Source organism: Apteryx rowi, unplaced genomic scaffold (genome assembly GCF_003343035.1).
Source record: "Apteryx rowi isolate R43461 unplaced genomic scaffold, aptRow1 scaffold_41, whole genome shotgun sequence".
In the NCBI taxonomy this organism is placed as follows: domain Eukaryota; kingdom Metazoa; phylum Chordata; class Aves; order Apterygiformes; family Apterygidae; genus Apteryx; species Apteryx rowi.
In genome coordinates this window covers 2,677,092-2,701,857 of record NW_020450621.1, presented here as the reverse complement: position 1 = coordinate 2,701,857, position 24,766 = coordinate 2,677,092, and the positions used below count along the sequence as shown (strand labels likewise).

The 24,766-nt window shown below is 37.5% G+C and overlaps 1 protein-coding gene across 1 annotated transcript in view; it reads right to left on the bottom strand.

The window, feature by feature from the left end:
• MYH10 (myosin heavy chain 10) overlaps positions 1-24,766 on the bottom strand; it is a 105,771-nt gene that overhangs the window by 22,647 nt on the left and 58,358 nt on the right. Inside the window, exons 6-23 of the mRNA XM_026075687.1 lie at positions 21,752-21,815; positions 19,936-20,034; positions 18,861-19,004; positions 18,453-18,548; positions 14,914-15,032; positions 14,332-14,484; positions 13,627-13,800; positions 11,648-11,821; positions 9,707-9,821; positions 5,894-6,087; positions 5,500-5,621; positions 4,615-4,684; positions 4,354-4,514; positions 3,651-3,759; positions 3,441-3,572; positions 2,282-2,488; positions 794-931; positions 44-167 (exon numbers count right to left, since the gene is read on the bottom strand). Of these exons, the coding sequence (XP_025931472.1) occupies positions 44-167; positions 794-931; positions 2,282-2,488; positions 3,441-3,572; positions 3,651-3,759; positions 4,354-4,514; positions 4,615-4,684; positions 5,500-5,621; positions 5,894-6,087; positions 9,707-9,821; positions 11,648-11,821; positions 13,627-13,800; positions 14,332-14,484; positions 14,914-15,032; positions 18,453-18,548; positions 18,861-19,004; positions 19,936-20,034; positions 21,752-21,815 (2,395 nt within the window). The remainder of the gene's footprint in view (positions 1-43; positions 168-793; positions 932-2,281; positions 2,489-3,440; positions 3,573-3,650; positions 3,760-4,353; positions 4,515-4,614; positions 4,685-5,499; positions 5,622-5,893; positions 6,088-9,706; positions 9,822-11,647; positions 11,822-13,626; positions 13,801-14,331; positions 14,485-14,913; positions 15,033-18,452; positions 18,549-18,860; positions 19,005-19,935; positions 20,035-21,751; positions 21,816-24,766) is intronic.

Below are 24,766 nucleotides of genomic sequence, written 5' to 3'. Positions count from 1 at the left end.
ACGATTTCCAAGTTGTTAATAGGCAAATTTAGTAAGATCAAACCTTCCAAATCAGTGATCATCATTTCTTGCTTATTCTTGAGTTTGGCCAAGTTTTTGGCCTTTTCTTCTTCTTCAGCCAGCTGAGAAGTGCATTCAGCAATTCGATCCTCCATCAGCTTTTTTTCCTAGTTAGGAGAAAAAGGGGGAAGAGTAACATCTAAAATACTATTCAGAGTCTTTAAGCAACATAAATAACTAAACATATGAAATCCATATAAAGGCCTCATACAGCATATTAATACAGACTTTATTTCAAGTCACCATCAAGGGATTATTTGAATTGTAAGGGATCCATTTGAATAGTATAGGAAAATGAACATTTGTTTTCTGAGACTGAGTTTTGGAATTTAACACATGGGTGTTTAATCCAAAACCACTTATTGAGGCCTGATTTTCAGACAGTATTTGCTCCACACTTTTTGAAGATCAGGTCACATTTCCTTACCATCTAAGCCTAAAAACATCTTTATAGTTTGCAAAGAACAGGAGTAGCTATGATAAACACCATCCCAAGCTCTTAAATTTGGAAGACTCATGAAGTCAGAATGTATGGCAAAACCCTCCCTTTTAAAGGTTAGTTCTAAGCAAGTTAAGTGCCTCAGCTTCAACGTGTTCACAAACTCCAGAAGTCAGAAGTCTTCAGTTATAAACTCTAAAGATAAGGTAGCACCAGTCTTAAAAGTTTTGAGAGCTGTCACTTGATACTACTATTCCTTATGAGCAGAATCTCCACCACACATACTGATCTCACCTTCAAAAATTTGGAATTTTGGTCCTCCAACAGTAGGATCTCTTCTTCCATCTTCTTGATCTTTGCTTCAGCTGTCACTTTTTCAAGCTGCAACTTCTGCCGAGCTCCCTCCTCCTCATCAAGCTGTTCTTCTAGGTCCTAGGAACAAAGATAGTTGCATATGTACTTTTTTCATGTTACCCACTTGTTAAGTTTTTTTCCTTCTGCTTATTAAAAGGAAAAAAGATATTATTTTGAAGAAGCAGTTGTCCTGAATGACACTAAAATTGCTTTCACTTTATTAGACTCATTTATAATATCAATGATCTGGTAATGAAATTTAGAGCCATGTGATACACATGGAATTTTTTATACTCTATTTCAGCTTTGGCAAACCTGTACAACATGCCATCTAGGAAACATATACTCACTCTGCTACAACCTCTCATCTTCCTAATTTTGAACATAAAATAAAAATACCACTGGGAGAAAAAAAGGCCCAAATGTACTTAACCACAGTGACATTAGATTGGGCTTCCTTGTGTACCGCATCTGAACAGGGCACCAGGTGTCAAAGCATTGGTGTCACGGACAAAGGAGGAAGCTGTTGCTTTGCTGTCTGCTGTTGCAGATATTTCAATATTTGATCAAAGCATGTCATAGATGCCATGAACTAGGAAGAGTTGCTACAGGAAGCAAGTCCCCCAATTTCAGTATGAATATAGATCTCAGTATTACTGGTGGAATGGTTCAGAGGCTGACACAACTAGTTAGATACTAGTAGGAAAGTAATAACACATTCTGTTTCTGTTCATTTGCAGTCTTAAATAAGATTCTCAGCCATGCATTATTAACAGACACTTATTAAAAGGCATCAAGAAACTGTGGGATGTGTGTTTTTTTTTCCTCTCCTTCAAAGTACTTCATGTATTTTGAAAGACATTTAAGTTCTCATGTATTGCCTCAAACAATAAGGATTTTTCAAGGTGCCCATGTATTCAAAATGAAACATCTAAATTCTGATTTTCACAAAAACAAGTAACTTGGAGCAGATGAAGTTTCCTTTGTTTCATAAAAGTCAGAGAAGAAATAATCTTCATTATATTCTCACTGGATTTCAGCAAAAATGAAACATTTCTCTCTCAGAAATGAGCTCATCCCATCAGTCTGTTTCTACATGAGAACAGGTAAGCCACATGCAATAATTTCCAGTTCCTGCCTACTCAGGAGCGCTTGCTGACATCAAACCTCTGTCTACATATGCTATAGCTCACTACAGGCCATTTCGACTTTTCTGCTTTTTTCTTCCCTCATCCTCATATCCCTGGAGACCAGAGCGCTAAGCACACTGAATACAGGAAGCAAAGAGAAATAATTCAAGCTGATTTTATTCCATACATGATGCTAAGGAACTAACTTCCTCCATGTTCTGGAGACGTTGAGTCAGCTTTCAATCCTTAACAGTTCTGTTCGCATACTTTTCCATTTCTAGTGTACCAAGAGACGTACCTGAATATGACCCTGCATTTTCTTTTTCTCATTCTGCAGTATTTGGTTTCTCTCCTCTTCCTCCTCAACCCTCGACTCCAGATCATGAAGAATTTCTTCCAACTCTTGTTTTTTGGCAGCCAGACGAGCCCTCATCTCCTCAGCTTCTGCAAAGAGCTCTGTCTCAGCCTGTAGCTGCTCTGCAAGAATGTTCTTTTCTTCTAAAAGCTGCAAATATTACACAAAAATAAAATAGTAAAATCTTTACCTTTCAAAGCCTCTCAGAGATTACACATATGACAACTATAAAGGTACTCAGAGACCAAGTTCTGCTTCAGTTTGAGACTCCGTGGTCAAGATCCAAAACCGAAAGCTTTTACCAGAGAGCTTTATCAGCAGTCCAAAAGACACCAACTCTAAGAGGAAGGCTACAGCGGCATTTACTCACTTGTCCCCACACCTTAAAGAACAGACCCCACTGTGCCTACCCCACCYCCTTGGCTCTCCCAGCAGCAAAGAGATGAGGGAAGTGGCTGTTTCCCAGACTGTCCCTTGCGCTCATCCCTGCAGAGCGACTGAGTGCTGCCGTAGGTAACTGGGCAGAAGCTGGCACTCAGAACCACTGGAAGAGCAACTGCAGAGATACTGCACTAAAACAGACTATTGCTTGCTTTGTAAATTTGACAACAGGAATTAAGGTTTTCCCGTTCTAGATTTGCATCCCCACTCCATCGTGTCTCATGATAGATGTGTATTTATCACTATGGCAATTTTTATTGACACTCCATCAGCTATTCTTGAAATTGACACCAATTTTACTTTATCAGTTTAAATGCATTTCCARTTTTGTCCATTAACTGTCATAACGGCGTTTCCTCACGTTTCTTGAACGCAGCACAGGCATGTGTGCATTCCAGCTTGAAAACACATCTAAAGTTCTCCTGAAAACAGGAAAAGGCAACAGAATCAAATTTATTTTTTTCAGTATAAGGTTTTTGTGATGCTGGAGGAAGGTTCATGTTGTATCTTCCTATTTCAGCTTCTGGCCAAGTGCAGAAGGAGTTAACTCACTTGATTCATGGTGCTTTTGCTCACAAGGATCTTCCCCAGGATAACTTTCTCACACAGGATGCAGTGCAAAATACATTCTACATATTAAAAGCTGATCTTGGGCACAAACCTGTTGATGTTTCCTTTCCATTTCCTCAAGTTCTGCCTCCACTTTTGTTTGTTTTTCCTTCACTTTCATTAGCTCCTCGTCCTTGGCCTGAAGTTCCTCTTCCTGGCGAGTGACCTGAAGAAGAGGCTTCACCTGCAAAGAGTTGAGACAAATAAGAAACAGCATTCTGCCTACTTACAAGGGTAAAAAAAGTGACAGAACATAACAAACCTTCGTGAAGACTCTCCACCATTGCCAGTGTCTAAGCTTTAAATACGCAGCACAATTCCTCTGCAGGATTTTCAGTGCACTCAGTTGCTGTTGTTTCTTTGCAAAGGCCCTGAAGAYACAGCAAAATTCATATTAAATACAGCTGAGCATACGTGTATTTGTGTTTTTAATTTTTAGGTTACCCAACCCTAGAACATTCGCAGACCATAAATAGGCTTATTTTTAAGTTTCAGTGACTAGAATGATTTATGAGCGCCCACTCCTTATATGAAGGAACAAGGCAAGAGCTGGAATCACCATTTTCATTGCAATAACAACAAATGCTATTTGTTCTTACTATTAACAGCCTTTTTACTCAAATAGATAAAAAATGGATGGATTACAGACACTGAACTCTCCTTTAATTTCAGAAAAGCAGTTTTACASAGTAACTGTAAGACCTTCTGGTGGAGCAGAAGAGACTTTTTGCAGCTAACAGCTATACTGTAAATAGCTACATATGTCAAAGGCAAGATTAAGAAAAGGAAATATTATGAAATGAAGGTGCAAATTTACCTATTTACATTGGACACATCTACAGTTTATCACACAACATTCTTTCTTAAGAAAAAAACAACTCTTCTCAAATGGAAGTTTTGATGCATAGCTCCCTAAAGACACTTAAGATGACAATGAGAGGATCCAATCATAAAAGCACACATACTTTCTAGCCAGGTATCCTCTACAGACTGCCTGGAAGAATATAATAATGTCTGTGATCTTCAGATCTCGCTCTTCTTCCAAGTGTGCCAGGACGCCAGCTCGAAAAAAGATCTTGCTCTGTCCAATCCTGTACAAGTTGGGGTCCAGCTCTAAGGCTCTGATCTAAATGGGAGGCAAGCACATTGTTTTCACATACAGAAAGGACAATATTTTTCTGCTTCAATTTTTAGGTTTTAAAAAACGTTTAGAGGTAATCACTTACCATTCGCTCACATGCTTGCTTACCATCCATAAAACCTTTTGGAATTGCATTGGGAGTAAGGATTTCGTACCTTTAAGTCAGAAAACAAACAGACAAACAAGAAAAAGATCTTTACGCTCAAGCTACATCATTATAAACCCATAAAGCTATAGTCACCAAGCATGGTAAAGGAGTTTCCCCAGAAAAAAATTTTTTCAGCAGTTCATTCTAGGTCGTTTTCCCTTCTTCAATCTTTAGAAAAAAAATATTAAACCCACACATTTTTTGTTAGAGCAACCAAGATATGATATTTTCATAAAAGGCTAGGGTGAGTTAAAAGGCTAGGTTTTGTTTTATAAACTAAGAAACCTGCAAGATTAGACTGCTTAAATAAAAATATATGAACGAGGGGCTCCTGACTTAAAATTTTAATGCAAAGCAGTAAAAAGAGGTCTTGGTAGTTGTAGATACTATGTCCTGAGGTTAAGGAGAACTCTACACAGTGTACTGATCATAAAGTATCCAGACAAAGTGAAATTTCAGGATACAAAGCAAAAGGAAAAAACAAAAACACCACCAAAACTCAAGAGCAGTTATTCAAAAAAAGACCAGCCTCAATTCACTTTTTTCCCCTGGATTCAAAAAGGAATAAGGGGAAGAAACAAAATATTTACTTTGGTGGCTTTTACTGTCATGGCTTATTATAAACATATCCCCCTTTAAAGAGCTTTTGGCAAAATTCTTGCTTTTTGATTATCACTTTTGAAAGTCTGATTTCTATAGACCTGAATGAAGGATGCTCAGTAGCATTGAGTGTGTTCTCCCCACCTCCCCCACCCCCATCTTCAATCATTCAACAAAGAACTTCATCTCAGAATAAAAATTCAAAAGACTTCTTGCCATTACCTCTGTCTAAATTCCTGGAACACTATCCTGTTTGGAAATCCTTGTCGACAAATCCTAATTCCTTCCAAAACACCATTGCAACGAAGCTGATCTAGAACCAGATGTGGATCCAGTTTTCCAGCCTGAACAAACAAAACAAGTATTATTTTTGTACTCTCAATTTGTATGCATGGAAAACTGCAGTTTATTTTTTTTTTCAGGCTGCCCTGTCCAAAGTTAACTGTCTAAATAAGGGGATGCATGTGGAATACTGAGAAGATAGCTGGTCAGTGTGAAAGCTTTGCAAAACCCAACTTCCAATTTTGAAAGGACACAAAAAGCATGCATAACTGAACACGCATGTAGAAACTCCTTTAAAGAAAAAAGAATTAGAGAAGTGGTCTATAGCACATACCCTCTTTTCATGATTTGGAATGATGCAGCGAACAAAATTGGGATTAGTGTTTCGGAGCGTCGCCATCAGCTTGGTGAGAGATTCCTTGTACAGTTGCCCAACGGTACGAAACATGCCCTTCTTAGTCTTGTACGCAGAGCCAAAAGCTGTCTCTGTTATTCCAGTAACCTGATCCAGACCCACAATACGATCCACTGGGAAGGACGAGAAAAAAAAATAGTTAAGTGGACCTTAATATTTGTTAGGTGTAAAGATATACAGAAAGAGGAGCAATAGTGCAGCAGCAAAAGCTTTGTGGAACAAATGACAGAAGATGCCATCAGTAGGCAAGGCAGTCAGCGTGTACCAGGGACACTGTGCAGAAGCAGTGGAACCAAAAGCCACAAACTTATACAGCCGAATAGTGTAGCTTTAGTAGATAYGTACTAAAATATCCAGCTCTTTACTTGCAGTTCTACATGACCAGTAAAGCCACTTTCCTTATTTTAAGTAAAATTTAAAAAGACAGAAGATTGCCTGGAAACCAGCAATTATTTGAATTCTTACAATGACAAACATTTCCAGGTTGAAAGTTTGGAATYAGATATCTGCACGTATTTGCTTAAAATGAAGAGTGAATTGATAACTATTTAGATTAAATATGAGTTTTGTTGAATACGGAAAATCATTTGAGAGCTAGGCTATTTACAGAAGAGTTAGTGTTATTTCAGTGACAAATAAAAAGAAGTATTTGCTAGTCTGCTATTTTGAAAAATTCTTTCAAATTGTGTATACACCTGTAAAGCCTCCCTAGGCAAAAAAACCAGCTTCAAAATAAGAAAACTGCAGACCAAAGCTGTCATAAAGCATCAGAATAGAGATGAAGGGTTTTGTTTTTTTTTGTTTGTTTTTGTTTTTCTCCTCATTTTTAGAACATAGCAAACATTTTGTGTAAGAATCTCTATGGTTTCCTCTTCACAAGCACAGAATAGAAAATCTTACTGCTATCAATATGACCTTTAGGCCAAAAAAGTGAACGTGATCCCACGTACATTTCAGCAATTAAACAGCTCTCAAAAGGAGGAATAAATAAATAAGTAAGCTYAACACCCTAATCATAAGAGCTGCTATTTCTTAGTACTGAGCAGATACACAGCGTGTATTGGCTYTCCATGAAATCCAAGCTGGCCAGCCAGAAACAAGCAGCTATACGTAGGCTACAATTGAAACTTGTAAAATTTCAATTTCAGTCTTCAGGTTCACTCAAACCAAAGCAAAGGGAATGACACTTTGCTGCCACAATTAGTTTTGTACTTAAGAGTTAAGTGACTACTTTATTTCATGCTCGCACCCAACCGTTCTTCATAGGTCTATACAGAAACAAAAATTAAATCCGGGAGAAATACAGGGTAGCAACTTTGAATAACCATTTGTAACAGTCTTTCATGCAGTAGAGACCAGAGCCCAGATCCTACCTACACATAGTTTTAAGTGCAAGAGCCTAAGCTGCTTATTAGAGTTAGAACCATAAGGAGGTAGTAAAGGTTCATAAGATTGTATCCCACACATTTAGTTTAAAGAAGAAAATGGGATAAGAATTACTTGGAATTTTACAGAGGTTGAACAAAACATTTTATAAGTATTAGAAACATGCATCCAACAGACACCGCCAGTGACTGGACATCATTCAGCTGTCTAAGACCACATACTTTTTTTGTGACGATATTTTATAGTGCAYCTTTTGTTTTTCTCCCCTCTATCCTCCAACTTATTATAAGGTTACTAACATTTAAATGAGGAATATTAAAGTTAAGCGTGACCTTTTCCTACAGGCTAAGAGAGGCCATTGAACAGTATGACTGGACTATCACCCGTTGGCTGAAGTCTTTGAACTCAAGCCCTCAAATAACTGTCTTAGGAAACACCACTAGTTTCCACAAGTATGCAGTATATCACAAGGATATTATTGGAGGATAAACCCAAGTAAAAATTAGAAAATTTGAAGGTAACAAGCTCCATGTGGTCACAAACACATATTTCAAAACTTGGGGAGAGGAAAAAGGGAGGGAGGAGGAAGTGGTTGGATAAAATATCTAAAGCGTCTTCAAAGTAAATATTTCAAATAAGAAATGTTTTTGCCGATGTCTTAGTTCCTTTAAAGAAACAAAAAGTGTGCAGCTTCTAAAAAGGGAAATATAAATGTTGAAAAGAGGTTTTTAAATAAAAACAATTCCAGGAAGTCTGGAAGAAATCTATTTCATTTACTACTCCACTGCAACTGCAGCACTCATTCTAATTTTTAATACATTCTTCACCTCTTCTCCCCCAAAATACATCCACATTCTAAAACATTTCAGAGTTTTGTCAATGTTGGACTGCAGAAAGAGGCTTGATAATACTAAAAATGCCTATACACTGTCTCAAATACTTGGAGCTACAAGAGTTATCATTTAAGAAGCGATTCTGCATCTCAACATGGAACTAGGAAGCAACAGACCTTTTCATTTGCAATGCTTAAATGCAATGCATAAAATATAAATGCTATATGTATGCAGCAGCAACTGAATAGGTATGCACTCAGAAACATTTGCCTTGTGGAGGTATACCTAAATTTAGCATGAAATGAAAAGTTCATGCAAGCCTACGAGCAAAAATGGTTTTCCTGTAGATACAACAGCCCTGCCTTTAGGAGACCTATGATTTTTATATCCATTCACCTGGTGGATCATGAAGACCAGTAATACTGTCATAGAAACAGGCTCTCTGAATAGTCTGAATCTCTAAGGCAGAGAAACAGTGAAAACAGAAAGACAGAAGAGCAGATACACAAGACACTTCAGTTAGTATACAGAACAGGTTTATCAATTGCAAGCAGACTTTATATTGTGCTACAAAAGCAATTAGGCCACAACATATTCCATGCACATTTCAATAATCTGTGGAAGCAGGTGTGGAGTATTTGTATTGAAACTCTTTCACTTSTATGCCTGTACTCAAAAGGAAAGGAGCAGATCCCCAACCAAAACATCATGTATATTTATTGTATAGATTTAATAAAACTGCTCTCTGTAGCTGAACCAAGTAAGTAACTATTCCTGAGAATAAGGAGGAAACTCTTATCAGCTCAGTAGTAACCTACAGCATCATCAACATCATAAGCTTGTTTTCCTCCCGGAGTAAGAAACTACAGGATTAATATACTGTGACATGTAAATATACTGTCTGTAATTAATATACCATAAAGGAAAAAAATCTAAAGGTAGAAAAGTCCCTGCTAAGTATTTACTAGGTTATTTCTGCTTCTTGGAGTATTTTGGTAAAAACAGTGAGAAATACATTAAGCTGATGTGCAGGGATACTAGCAGTGTGCTGTTGAATAGCAGTAATATTGGATTTTGGTTTTAAAATGCAACATCTGTAAGCACTAGTATGGCTGTTTATGAGAAATAATTGTGCTGGTGCTCACAGAAGGCGACATTTTATTAACAGCAGTATCACTACAGCTATTTATACTCAGGACTTCACTGTAACAAGTAAAATTAAGAATTTTGGACATGATTCTAGAGATGAAATTTGACAGAGGGTAACAAGTAGTAAGTGAATATTAGTTCAAATAATGAACATGAAAAGCAGCTAATCAGAAATGGTACATGTGCAGGGGACCATAGGAGCAACCCAGCTCCCCTGTGGTACTTTCGGTGCTAAACAATAGAGAAAATGCTGTAGATATTTACAACTCGAGGTGGAGGGTGGTGGGAAACATGCACAAAAACCATAACTCATCTAAAAAGGTTAAATCTGTATAGCCTGTGTACTTGGAGCATGATCTCTTACCATCCTTCCACAGCTCTGCAACAAATTTGTCAGAAGACTGGTGCAAGAGCGTAGCCACATTGTCATTCAGAGGGTCCATGTTCTTCATCAACCACTCATCTGCCTTGTAGTCTACCTGTAGAGCAGCAAAGTCGCACATGATTAAAGAGACTATCAACTTTAGTTTTAGATTTACTAGCTAAAAAAAAGTTTCAAAATAGTATTTGAATTTTTCTCCCATTCTCTTCACAACTAAGTCAGAGCAAGCAAATGTCATATCTCCTCAGAACAGCTCAGAGTACCACTAAAACAATTATTCTTTTATAAGAGTAGACTAAATATTATTTTAAAAATCAGTAATCTGACTTTCTTACTAATAACTGGTATACATTTTCAAACTAGTGTTACTGTCAAAAATGAGGCTTCACTGTGGAAATGTAAAAACAGCTCCAGTACCAAGACCCTAATTACTTTATCTAAATCATAGGACAGTAAATTAAGAATGTGCTGCAACATGAATATTTTTAATTTGACTCTAACAGCTATACTTAAACAGTTCATTCCACAGGGAAAACAAACAATGCTCTTATCTTGACAGAACCAATACTGTGGTTTGCAAAAAAAAGTATAGCTCAGCAGTTGAAAACACAAATCTACCGACATGGATTTCATCCCAGCCCAAAACAGAGTCCTAAAACCTCTCAAGTCCAACAAAACTTCTCCTGTGTAGACTAGCATGTTTTTGCTTCAACCAGAAAGTTATCTATTTTTAAATAACGTCTTTGGAAGGAAAGCCAAATTTAAATGTTTCCACCATTYAAAAACAGACCAGATCATCATCTTAGTACTTTCTGCAGGAAAAGCTATTTTAAAAAAGCATTTCAGTTTTGAAGGAAAGATACTTTCTGATGGAAAACTGAAAAGTGTCTTCTGGTCAGAGGAAGATACACACTGTAATGCCAGTATCACAAAAGCCCACTCAGTTTGACAGAAGTAAACTGCTCTTTAAAACAATTACTTCTCAGCTCTAAGGCATCAAGTTATTTCACTCTGTGTTATTTACCTAAAGGTTTTAATAAGTCTTTGAACAGGTTAGTTGTGAAACATTGCATTAACAGTGACGAGTTTACTATTTCTAAGTTACTGTTTTAAGTATTGATATAACAAAATATTTACTTCACTTTTTGCTACAATTCTCTTATCTAGTTGCCACCACTGACATTAATGAATAGATAACAATGACCCATTAATACTTTAAATCAAAATTAAAGGATAGCTCTTAACCATTAGCACAGTCACTTTATATATCAGGGCAAAATTTGGTTCTAAGATTAAGTATCTATGAAATTCGTTATAGCACGGCCTTATGGAATGGACTTAACAATCGTGAAGGTTTCATCCATTCCTACATTTCCATAAAATGCTGACAAGAATTTCACAGTTACTTCACGGTCCTGTCCAGTGCTACATCTGACCTCAGCCCTTCAAAAAGCAAAAGACCAAATTAACAGTAAAGACAAAGATATGATCTTTAGCTATATCATCTTTAGCTATGAAAGGGGCTATACAGAAAGTCATTACATGAACTGGTGGGATAAAAGTAAAGATGATGGTATTGACTCAGCACATCTTCAAGCAGCCAGTTTTGAAAATCAGCTTGGAAACACACAAATTCACAATAGGATTTCTTTCACTAAAAGTCCCCAAAAACTCACCTACAAGATACACAGAAGATCTGACAACAAAACTGAAATCAAGTATTTGTTTAGTATCCAATTAAAATTTTTCAGCTTTGCCTTTTATGTAGGAAAAAGAGTTCCATCACAGCACTCCTGAATGTGCCCAAGAAAATAAAACAAGGCCCCTTTCCTGCACAAATATTTCTAAATTTCATAGCTAGTACTTCATAACACTTTCCCAAAAGCAACATTTCTAACCAAAGATTCAACATTTAACCCTTACCTTCCCTGCATAGTGAATAATGCAGAAATCCGCTTTGTCCTTTAGTTGTCTTGGCTTTTGGAATTTAGAGTGGGTTCCTTGCTCTTGGACTAGTTTTTCCACAAAGGTCTTGTCAGTAGCTTTAGGGAACCAGCACTCTTCATCCAGTAAAGCTAACACACCAGGAGGATTTGCCTGAAATTCAATTGCATTAAATCTGTGTTAATATTTAAAACAGAGTATTTCAATATTTAATATTAAAAAAAAGCCATTGCATTCAAAACACCATTGAATGACAAAGCAAATAGCATCTAGATCAACTCCAATCTGATCTAAATTAAAACCAGCTTTAGGTGAGTCCAGTTAGAAGACAGACATAACAACCGGTTCAAACAAATTAATGCCAGTATATATGGATCTAGCCATAGCTGACTTGATTTACCGCTGGCAGCAGCCCTGCTTTGAGCAGAGATTGGAATAGGTGACCTCCAGAGTTCCCTATCAACCAACATTTCTGTGACACATCCGCACGCAGCAACTCATCCACATTTCCACAGTGGCTAATGTTATGCTTTAATATGGGCAAAACGGAAGGCAATTATCCCTCCCAGCCACTCTATTACTGTGGCAGCCACTAAGCCTCCCCTTGCCAAACCCTGCATTGATATCCAGCAGCAGCATCCAGGGAGACTCAGCAGGCTCAGCTTGAACAGTCAGCAAAGTTTGATATACTACCTCTCTCTCCATATAATTTAAGCACTCCTTTAGAAGGTTTGTTTATTCTTAAAATGGAGCAGGGAACTAAAATCTGCATTTTACAGCTGCAGAATTGTTTGACAGGATCGTTTTCCTCAGGGAAGACGGACTGAAGTACACAGTAAGGCAACAGAAAAAGTTTATAATGATTTAATACTTCAGAAGTTTCTTGTGCATGTGAAGTCTACACATGCGAAGAGAGATGATTATATGTGCCTACTACGTGGTATTGCATATCCTTATGACTTCATTTATAGAACAGTTAAGGTACTGCCATTGGCTTTTCAAAAAAGTCAAAGTGATTTGATGCACTTTAGGATATTCATCTGCGTATCTGCATATTGAAAACATCCACAATTCTCCACCCAGACTTTTTGGCAGAGATTTTACCTTCAAAGGAGGCAGAACTTACTGAAGTTCCGCACAAAGTGAAGAATTTTGACAAGTGAAACAAGATTTCCCTTTTCTTGATCTAAAGAAGAGGGGGGAAAAAAAAGGCAAAAAAGCCTCATTGGCTTTTGCTGCTCTTCAGGATGTACAGCACCACAGGCAGCAAAGACACTTTACGTACTTTACATGTATTCTGGAGTAAACACAGTTAAACGTACAACAGTAGTAACTGTAACACCCTAGGTTTAATAAAACAGGTCACAAAATTCTGACTAATGGCACACTTCTGCTGCTCCTTTCAGGAGTCAAAAACCAACTGCCTCTTCTGCTCTTTGAAACCATCTTCAGCTTCCACACATGGAGCAACTAGAAGAATTTATTAAGCAGTGCAGTGTTAACAAAACTTAAGATACTATTCACAAGGCAGATTGATGGGGAAAATTCTACTCTAAACTAAGTTTCAGGAATTTTGCTATTGATTTCAAATGAAGTTTTACTCAGTCTTGAAAACCTTTTTAACTGAGCCACCACACTAAAGCTCCTGTAATGCAATGTCATGGTTTAATATGAAGGTGACGGGACTAAAGACTTCATTAGTTCTAGGTGAAAAAAGTATAAAAATAGTAGCTTAATATCTTTAGTAAAAGGACTTATCCTTCATGGATTTAATGTCCTGATGTTAGGGTATAAGAATGCTGAGCTAATACATGGTATTTTAGACTTGGGATTTAGGTTGTCACTTCTTGTTACAGCTCCACAAGACATTTGAGCACAGTCCTAATATTTGCAAGCACTAAAAGACAAACTCATATCAGATCTCCTCTCCTCTGAGCATTATAAACTCAGAAACTTACAGGTCTTTCTATTAAGTCAATGCAAGGCTGCAGATCCAGTCCAAAGTCAATGAAGTTCCACTCTATACCCTCTCGCTGGTATTCCTCTTGCTCCAGGATAAACATCGTGTGGTTGAATAACTGCTGAAGCTTCTCATTGGTATAGTTAATGCAGAGTTGCTCAAAGGAGTTCAACTACAAAATAACATTAGTAAGCACGAGCAATTCAATGACAGGATYGATTGCATATTTGGAAGCAAAAAAAAATCTGACCTTACAAGGCAATTCCCTGAAACTCTGCAATACATATTTTAAAGAAAATTGGCAAACACATTACTCAATCTCTTATGTTCCCTGTTACATATGGTAAACTAATGTGTAACAGGAAAAAAAACCCACTGTTGTAGAACCAACACTTATAAAAAATGGTTTAGATTAGAGCATGACTTTTCAGCACTGTAGTTTAGTGTATTCGAAGCATTCATGTGCTACAGAACACAAAACCCTCCTGCAGCCTTGGAACATGTACGCATTCAGCGGTTCTAGACCAACTGCTAGGCCTGAATGTACAATAAGAGGGAGAGCAAAAAGAAAAAAAAAATCTAATTATACATATATATATATACACACACACATAAAATCTATTTAAAATATGTGTGTATATATATGTATGTGTGTATATATATGTGTATATACATGTATATATGTAAAATCTATTTAAAATACCTCAAAGATTTCAAATCCAGCAATATCCAGAATTCCAATGAAAGATGCTCCCTGTCGTTTGGTCCTGTCCAAAGCTTTATTAATGCGGTGAACAAGCCAGCGGAAGAGGCGTTCATAGGTGGCCTTTGCCAAGGCTTCCACTGCAAAGTCTGCCTGAAAAAAATCAAACACATAAAATTTATTTTTTCTGGAGAAGTCATCAAAAGAACACAGACATGGATGTTATCAAAAATAACTAAGTAACAGAAGACGTTTAAGGCAGTTAATACCACTGAGGAACAAAAGCAAGCAGTAGAAACAGTATGCAGTTTGATTAATGTTATGAAAACATGGTTTTAAACTGTTGGATAAAAATAAAAGCTCTCTGAATATTTTGTATGTACAACTGCATTAAAAGATGAGACCAGCAGAAGGTCAAGGAAAAGGAAAGGTTTCTTCTACTGTACTATGGGTTTTTACCATATAACATTTACTATAGACAGTAAGTTCAAACAAAGTTGGTGGCAGTACCTATTTAATCCCAACGCTCTCTATTAAAAGTTAGATACAGTTTCACGTCATCTTTTAAGCACCAGAGCTTACTTGTTCTTTGGTCTGGGCTTTCTGAACGTAGTCTCTGCCAACTTTGATGCGCGGTGTCAGTATGGCTCGGGTGAACTCCATTACATTCATCCCCAGTAGATGGCAGAGTTTCTGTGCAACTGGAGATCAAAGTAATAAACGCAAGCACTTAAATCCTCGACTCTCCACAGCAACTAGCAACATCAGTGAAAACAAGCTACAAACAAAGGCGGTCAAGTGCCAGCTTAAAAGTTTAAGAGCCGTTCAAAAATAAGGTCAGGGAGACGCACTTCTGTCCTGTGGACAACAGACCGACTCTATCACGCAGCCTGCATCGGAGAAAGACTTTCTTCTCAAAGGTTGGCGTAACGTTCACAGAAATACACTGCTGAATTTCCTTAACAAAGCGGGGAAAACACTAGATTTCATAAAATTGCAGGCAGGTCACATAACAGATTATTGGCCATGAGTGTTCGTTTTGTTATTTTGATAAGGCACATTCATTTTTAACATGTCCAGAAAAAAARCACAGTATGATCACATCAGCTTCATTACAACTAAAGTGGCCTAATAAACTGTGTGTTAATTTAGGCAGGTATACCAGCGTAATGTTATGGGCATTTCTGTTAGAGAAGATATCAAATCACTTTATTTAAATGATTTAAAGCAAGTATTTATAATATTTTGTTTAGAATAACACTACARACAGGAGCTCACATTCTTTAGACAGCACAAACTTTTCTGGTTTCGTGTCAGTTATTTAAAATAACATACTACGCACGCTATCTTTATGTATTCCTCTTGCATCAATCCCTTTTCCTAAGGGAACTTTCCAATAGGTGTTTATGACTTCAGATTTCTAAAAATGAACGTGACGCTGAAGGTATTTTTAGGCCTGGGTAAGCGTTGCCCTTTAGCAGGAAGCCCTCCATGCTGCATCTAGCAAGCGTTTTAACTCCTTATCCTTCTACTTTGGTAGCTCATTCATTTGCTGGCAAAAAGAAACAAAGCTGTTTTCACAAATCGGCCTTGAAAAATAGATGCTAATGCCAACACACATAAGTATCTGTGCTAGTACTGAAAACACTGTTACTCGCTGTCAATGTCTGAGACGCTCTGGCCACATATTCATTAGAAGGGCTCACGAATCAAAACACAACTTAATCAGTGAAATTAGGGTAACATCACAAACTCAGCACCGATTTCATTTTAGCTACATAGAGGAGCACTTCTGTGCTCTGAGTATAAACATGCACATCAGCATATCAGATAAAACCCACAACATTAGGTGTCTAGTACTAGATGTCCTAAGGATCTTAAACACACACACATGAAAGTGGGATGGAGCTACTCAGCACTCTCAAATCAACTTTGTAGTGTGGCATAATGAATATCGTATGACAGACACTATAGATTAAGAAATAAGTTATTTTCCCCCATGCAGTACTCCAGACATCACATTCAGGGTTTCATATTCACGAAAGAAGAGCCAATTTTGTTGTCCCTGTTTGCTGAGCTTGTAATATAACATAATACAGTAACAGCCAACTGACTTGGAGGTACCACTAAAATCACGTCTGATTCAGGTGCAAAAGGAAGTTGCAGTCAGCATTTCAGGGTCTTCATTGTGAAGAAAGGAAACCATTGAAAGCTCAGTTCTGCTTGTAAAGCATACCACTTCTACAGATAGGATTGTTTCACACTGTTTTCAGCTTGATGAATCTTCTACTAAAGAAAACAATTCATCTTGTTTGTCTATGAACTGCATTATTTGTTAGGTTTTTATAAGTTTGGAGACGGCACGGAAAACACCACAACATGAGGGAGATGGTTGTAAACACTTGGAAGGTTTGTCCTGCCTGGGTCATTTGGCTTCTTTAAGTTGACTAATGTTTCAGAAAGGCACTTTAATAAACTTTTTTTAATTCAGTGCCTTGAGATCTCTGCCCTTTCAGCAGAAAGGCTTCTTCCAGATCTGGTAAGTATTACTCAACTTTGAAAATAAGTATTAACTATGGAATAGTTCTGTAAAGACAGCTTCTCCCCTCTTCCTTCATCCATGAAGGCTACGTGGATTCTTGTCATCACTCATATCTATAATTGAAACTGGTATTTGTGCCAGATGCACTAGTTGATTACTTCTATAGCATAGAATTTATTTTTCCATATCTGCTTGAAATTCATGTTGTCCAAGTTCACATCTTCACTACCCATACAAATTCTAGTCTATGGAGAGACTTATTTGAGACATTTGCCTACAAACAGGATGAACCGCTACCAAGACACACCTATTTCTCTGGAGTAAAAGCTAGGGAAACCTGTTACGCTGAGATGTGACAATACAGACAACAAACAGAGAGAGATCAGTCACCCTCAGTGTTTTCAAAAGGATATACTAGCAAAGAACGGGTAGCCAAATAAAGTAATTTTTAAATACACAAAAACGGCAACATGTTTCAACTATGATATGAGCTTCTCAGTATCTTTCTTCAGAGTAACTCACAATTTTACGTCCAAAAAAAACCCAACAGTAATAAAAGTCAAGATAGTCTGGAAGTAAGAAGAATCTACAGGTTTCTTGATCATATCTTTTAAAGAGGCAACAGCTGCCCCAGCTGGCAAAGAAGTCCAAAAAAAACAACCCTTCTCCCACTCCCTCAAATCTTCCTAACTCCCTGCAAAACTCAAACTGCCAACTGTCAGCCAAATGTCAAGTCATTGATTATCAAGCTTTAATCCATACCTGCTAGCTGGAGCACTTGGGCAGAAGGCCACCACTGTCAGCAATGGCAAAAATTACTCGCACAGCAATTTAGGAAAATATAAAACAAGCCGCAGACAAAAGAATTGAATTGCACACGTGCAGCAGGTCCTGTGAATGATGATTCTTTCTGGTCTTTGCACTGAAATCAGTTCTACAACCTTGTTTTCCATGACAGCATTTAAAGGCTGGAACTGAAGTACTAAATTAAAAATCTGAAAACTGCTTCAAGGACCATATTCTTTGCGAAGGAACAAACTCCTCAAAATGCTGATTGCACTTTAAGGTGTTAACTGATAAATTAAGGCTTTAGTCACACTGCCACACTACTTCAGAAATCAGATTTTTTAAATACAGCATGCTTATGTTCAGCCATTTCACTATGGAAGTTGAGCTTGGCTTCAGAATTCTTATCGTTGGCAAGAAAACTGATGTCAAGAACCAAATAAAACAAATGTTTTTAAGCATACACTTTTTCCTAGTGCTTAAGGCTTTGCAGATAAGCAATAAACAAGACTACAGCTGAAATACTTGTTCAAAGTTTAGAAGCAATGCAAACAGCATAAATTCTGTTGATAGCTATTTAATTTCTGTTTGCATTAAGAGAATGGAAGTCAAGAGAGTTTTAAAAATTGCCTGCTGGCCACTACCATCACAATCATGGCCTCTTTCTGGCACAAAACTTTACCAAGGAATCTCAGAAGACTGCTCTATACTTTCAAAAATATGCACTAAACAAACAATAGGAAGAAAACTACAACTCAAGTTATAGTAAACCATGCAAATGTGATCAACTTACCAGTATTCTCTGGCATAGAAGCTTGATCAGTGTTTCTCTCCTTCTTAAAGGAAATATTTCCAAATTGTAGCACTGAAGACACCACTTTCAGCATGGCTGCGTTTAAAATAAGTGAATAAATAATAAATGTTATAATGAAGTTTTCTGTTATGTGTCACTTTCCTTCCAAATCTTAAGCACGAATTCACAAAGGAAATAAAGTTTATACTGTGCTTCGTAGGCAAATGGCTTTATTAGCTCTACCTTATGTTAAACAAGCATTTGCTGCAGGCTGTCAAGACATTGAAACATTAAATTTGGTCACATTAAATTAGCAAGTGTGTGTGTGTGTGTGCGCGCGCACATGCACGCGCAGTTGCCCAAGAGACAAGCAAGTACACTAGAAATTCAGAAAGCTTAATAACTTACATAAGATCTCCTCATGCGAAAATCCCATGATATGCATGGCTTCCATAGTCTCCTGAAAGTTGTCCTTATCTTGTTGCCCAGGAATGGGGATGTAACCATTAGATAAAAATCTGTAATTGTTGAATCCTTCAAGCAGCAAGTCAGCTGTGTTGGGAGGGGCAGGGGGGAGAAGGAAAGAAAAAGCTAAAGAAATACTGTTCACACTCAACTGGATTCAGTTTTCACTAAATAAGCAAACTACAGTTTACTAAATCAATTACTCAAATAACCAGGCTACAAGACATTATACCAGCTTAGTAATTGATTCTTCTGAAATGCTAAAGATATGAGTATACCTTAAAAGTTAAAGCTAGATTCACAGAATCCCTATCTGTAGCAACCTACATTAGCTCTTTAATGCATTAAGCCTGTAAACAGAACAGTACCCGACTCCGAACTAACATAATCTCAGATTGCTATTTGGGGTATCCAAACAACTACCTATATTGAAAGGTAATAGGCAGAAGACAGTTGGGTCTTGATAACCACCACATCAAGGATGCTAAACACAAATTTATCTACTATGGGAGGAGAAAGATTGAAACGTTTCTCAGAAGTCTGTACCTTCAAATAGTTGCGCTTATCACAACTTAACAGGAGTTCCTAGTTAGCAAGGGAAAAGGGGAGAAGATAACCAATACAGTACTGCTAGGCTGAAGAAGACCTCAGGATTTCATCATGTTTTGGCAAACAGGCTGTTATTCTAACCAGTTTGAAGGCACGGTCCAGAACGGATCCGGCTGTTGCTCCTTTGTTACTGATCAGCCGAGAGTCCTGCAGCTTCAATCCACTGATTCCCAGAGACTGAATACACTACAGACTGCCCAGGTTGGACTTTGCCACGTAGAAGCCGTTTGCTTGAAACGCAACATCTGCTTGACAACATACTTGATACAGTATAGAGGACCTGGCTTTCTACTCCCCTTTTAGAACTTACTATTTCAAGCGCAAAGAATAGTTCAAACTCGAGTGTCTTAGCACCAAAATGAGCAAATCCTGAATGCGGAAGCAACAGGTTTACAAAATGAGAACTTACACTTCAGGTGTTCTCCTGCTCCAGCTAGCAGTTGATAGAAGATATGAAATGTCCGTTCATCCTTAGCCTGACGAACAGCGCGAGACTTCTCCAACAAGTCTGATTATAACTAGTCAAGGATTTCACACTTTTTTTTAAACGAAAAAAAAACAACAAAACACCACTGTGTTCCAAAGCAAGCTATGTAATTACTTAAGGACCAAAGGCACTTTAATAATAATGACAAGATTGTCTTCCATGAACTTTTGGTAACTTCAGATGAACGGCTTCAAATTCAGACAGACAGAAGCCCACATTTAATTCCAGCACGCTAACTTCTTGGATGCTGTTTGAGCTTCCCTAGAATATACAGGGGACAAATGTCTGCAATGGATCAACTAAAGTCCAAGTGAGAGAGGAAGTTGGTCATTCTTTTCTAATCACTTCTGYTAAGGTCATAGCAGAATCCTGAAGTATCAAAACGCCAGCAGCAGCTGAACTACAAAGTACTTCTTCATTTCTTTTAAGCCTTGCATTTTAACATACTATTCTTCATTACCTTTAATGAGTTTCCAAATTAAAATTTGTGGAACAAATAAGTTGCCAAAAGCTATAACGTTGTTTATATTTTCATTTCTTGATATGCCCTATTGAAAGACAAACATGGGACAGCTATTTGAGATGACACAAGTTACTGATAAGGGTGAGTTAAGAAAAAATTCCCTTACAGTAAATCCTCCTTTTATCACAAAACCCTTGGAAAACAGTTCATCTGAACTTTCATAAAAGCAAAAAGTTATATTCATTCCTATGCTGAATGTTTAATGAAAGAATATCTTAACATTAAAACATATTTTGAATAAATATAGGTCTTCTGCAGCCTTTGGGGAAATTCTTTTGTGACAGTACCGAATATGCACTGCATTTAAAATTAAATTAAGCAGTTTAAAACATAGGCATAGAATGAAAGCTTAATTGCAGCACTAGTGGTTCATGATTAATACAAGATATTTTGTTTACCAAGACTTCTGATTTCACAAAAACATTATGACCACCCTACTGCTATTCACCCAGAAAACAGGCTAAAAAGACTAGAAATTAAGTGTGTGTGTATAGGCACATATTATACACATGTGTGTGTATATATATATATATGTATACACACACACACACAGTATTTCTAGTATAATGTAAATAAAGCAACTTGAGAGAAAGGTTTTCAGTATAAGTGTGTTTTTCCTCTTCTTAAGCAATTCTAAATAAAAGCAGACCTTAAAGCTAAAACCGAATTAGGCTTCAGCAACACAAGATCTACGAGCAATTAATACTGAATGCATATTGGGATCTAGAAGAACCAAGAAAACAGAAGCTGACCCAGCACTGACAGCACTACCAATTCCATCACTTTATGGCGAGTGTCRCCTCCTCCCAGTGCAAATGTTGCTTATGCAGCACTGATGAGAGGAAATCCAAACTTTTGGCACAAGAGAACAGCAAAAGAGGTCAACTTCTGAACAGGAAAGTGCCTTTTCTAAGGAAATTTTCAGAGAGCAAATTGACTTTCAATGGTTTCTCTAGTGAACAACGCCCTGTTTTCGAGGCTGGTCAGCAAATTCAGCAGATTTCAGGAGCGCGAAGCTTTGCGATATCTGATTTCTAAGCATGAGGCAACATGCTGACTTTCTGATATTTGATTGAAAGAAAGGAAGAGGGAGATGTTGTTAAAAGAACCTAAAAATATATGTTCATCTTTCAATGCATTTCAATGAATTCAAGGGTTAGGAAGAAAATCAGGAAACTTGTTTTACACTGAGGTTGCATTGCTTAAGTAGGATACATGTCTCAATGTTGGCCCCAACAATGTAACCAGTGACATCAAAGTTAATCCTAATAAACTTGCCCTGCAAAGAAAAGAGAATTTTTTTTTTTTGCAATTGAGTATTTTTTGATTAAGAAGATTAAGCTCTCTATATGAAAACAGCGCTGCTTGCACATTTCACATTCAAATACAATCTTTCCCATTCAATGTATTCAATTATCATTTCAATGGAATACGCTATTCTGCAAACACACACTTTCTAAAGCTCAAAGAATACTTATTCTAGGTATATCTGTAATCCAGCCTTATGAAAGATTACTTTTTCCTAAAAGAGAAACTAAAATTCTCACACTGACAAAGTGTGCTGTCTAAGGGTGATAAAAGCATAGCAACATTGGATTTTAAATGTACACATTTCTACAGAATACCAGCATCTCTAGGCATCAGTACACTTGCTTCATCTGCAGCAACCCTGAATTTCAGACCACCCTGCTTCTTTTTCCACTTCCAAAACCAGGATGGCTGCTATCTGCATGGTCTTTTTTCCTAGCAGTTGGTAAAAAGAGGACTGGGAGGCAGCCAGTATACTTCTTTCTTCTACACACGTCTCCTTTCACCCACAAATGACCAAATAAAGAGCAGAATTTCCACATGTAGAGTGGGTCTTGGGAAGAAAACGGTTGCTGGCATACGTATTATGTTGAATATCAGAGCTGAAACCAACTAAACCCATTTTAAGCCACATCAGTTCCCCAACCTGTTTGGTCACTTGGTCACAAACATTCACAACAGCACAATACGGTCTGCCTTGGAATTGGAGCACTTGTAACAGCACTGCTACCGTATCTCAAGTTTGTGCTCAAACTGTAGGTGTTCCCACCGGTTGCAAATGTGTAAAGAAGCCAGTGGGAACACCCAGTGACCACACCGAGATCTCTGCTTTCATTGCTTCCAGTTTCTCTGCTTCGCTATCTCCATATAAACAGGTTTGGGGGATTAGGAAGTTTCATAGCAATTTGCCAACAGCTATTTAAACACTTGCTTTGATGGGATCTGCACAAAGCCACCTGCTAACATGTTTTGTGGAGATCATCTGAAAGCCGTTCTTGCAATCAGTATCCAAATCCTCACATCTGTATCACATCCTCTCATATCTCACATCTGGCAGCCTAGAGCTATTACTACTTTAAAGTGAATTGCCTGTTTGGCAAATCTATTCAGCTCAGGGACTGTACTACTAATCTCCATATTAAATATTCTATTCTACAAACAGGTAGAGTACATGTATTCTAGCGTGGGCCTGATCTAGTAAAAGCTTCGGGCATGTACTGTCATGCTGCAGAATTACAGCGCCTAAATAAGTTACTGCAGTCATTTGAGTCTTCCTAACTTCTTACTACAAAACCCTGCTCTTCTCCCCAACTTCCCTGATAAAGCCAAAGAAGTCAAAGWAAGGTTCGTGTGCACAAGACTTACCAAGCTTCTCCCCCCAACCATACCATTGAATCTAGAGAAAGTTATAACCTACCAGCCTCACCTGGACTTAGTCTCAGAGCAAAACAACCGCTCCGAGACTGCAATTTTTTGTCGTCAACCCAAAAAATTGTTTGTCCGAGTCTTAAGAATACTGGTGGAATTCTTTACATTGGCTTCAGTGGTTCAATATCGCTTAATCTGCAGTTTGTTTGGAAAGCCAATGGAACTAATCTGACTACTATGAGAAACAGGGCTTGTTTTCAAGTATTAACTGAGTATGAAGACACAGAATACTCTAAGCTCAATTTGTAACTAAAGCTTTATACTTTTTTGCTTTGTAAAAGTTCCAAAAAAACAAATTCATAACTGATACAAAGCACAAACTGACTTTTTCTAATGTTCAGTCAACAGGCTAGATACATGATGCATGTGTCCGCACTAGCATGTCAGGAATAACATGACAGCTTTCTCTACCCCAGAATGGATAACATGGAACCTTCTCTTAGAAGGACATGGCTTGAATTTGACACAGGTAACATGAAAACTGAAGCACTGCATAAGGTCTAGTCAGTGGCTTTTTCTAACATATTTCAGAAGCACTTTACTCAGTTTCACCTTTAAAAGTTATTTAATTTCTGCTATCAAGTTACAAATCCRTGAATGAAATTGAGAGGAAATGCAATCATTGCACCAGCTGATACATCAGAAGAGAGGGAAAGGTGCTTTCGGCCTAGAAGTTCTTTCACCATTGAAGTCTAAACTAGAAAGGTCGCTGATCTAGTTCATCTTCTTAAAAGCAAAGTGTTAATTCATCCTTTTAGCTAGCACTGGTCAATGTTGCTATGAATCTTTACGTTATCACAGTTAGATAACCACTCGGCTCAACAACAGCGGTTTGTTTACGCTGCCGTTACTGTGCTAAACTACATGGCTTTTTAAAAACCACATAGGAAGGAAAGCRGCAATTAGTTTTGGATTATGAACCCAACAAGACCACTTCCCTATCCGCTGCAAACTAAAGAGTCTTTATTTCCTGAAAAAGAACACTGCATTTTGTAGAAAAAGTTGACTTAACATTAGCCTATTACAGCAAGTAGGGAACAGGCTGGTGTCTTCACGCTGCGTAGTAAAAATTGCCAAGCCTGTATGTGCTGAATAACTGCACTTCTCAATTTGGGGAGGATATAATTTTTTTAATCAGATTTTAAAATGCTTGTTACTAAAAGTTTTTTTGTTTTTTTTTGTTTTTTAATAAAGACGACACCATCTGGAGTGCATTATACATACTCTTTTTACAAAAATAGAGCTGGAGCCATCTGACTGATTATGTTCATGATGGCAATGCAGACTTCAACATAATACAGAACAGATGCTAACATCTTTCAGGACAAAAAAGTATCTTCATTAAATTAGTGCACTCTGATAGATTCAAGAAACAGAACAAAGAAGAATTACTGGACAGTGAAACCTGTTGACTTTATAAATCCTATACCCAGTGTGTATAAGCATCAATCATTATTGTAAATAATATGGCTATAAGATTAAGCTTGCATTTCT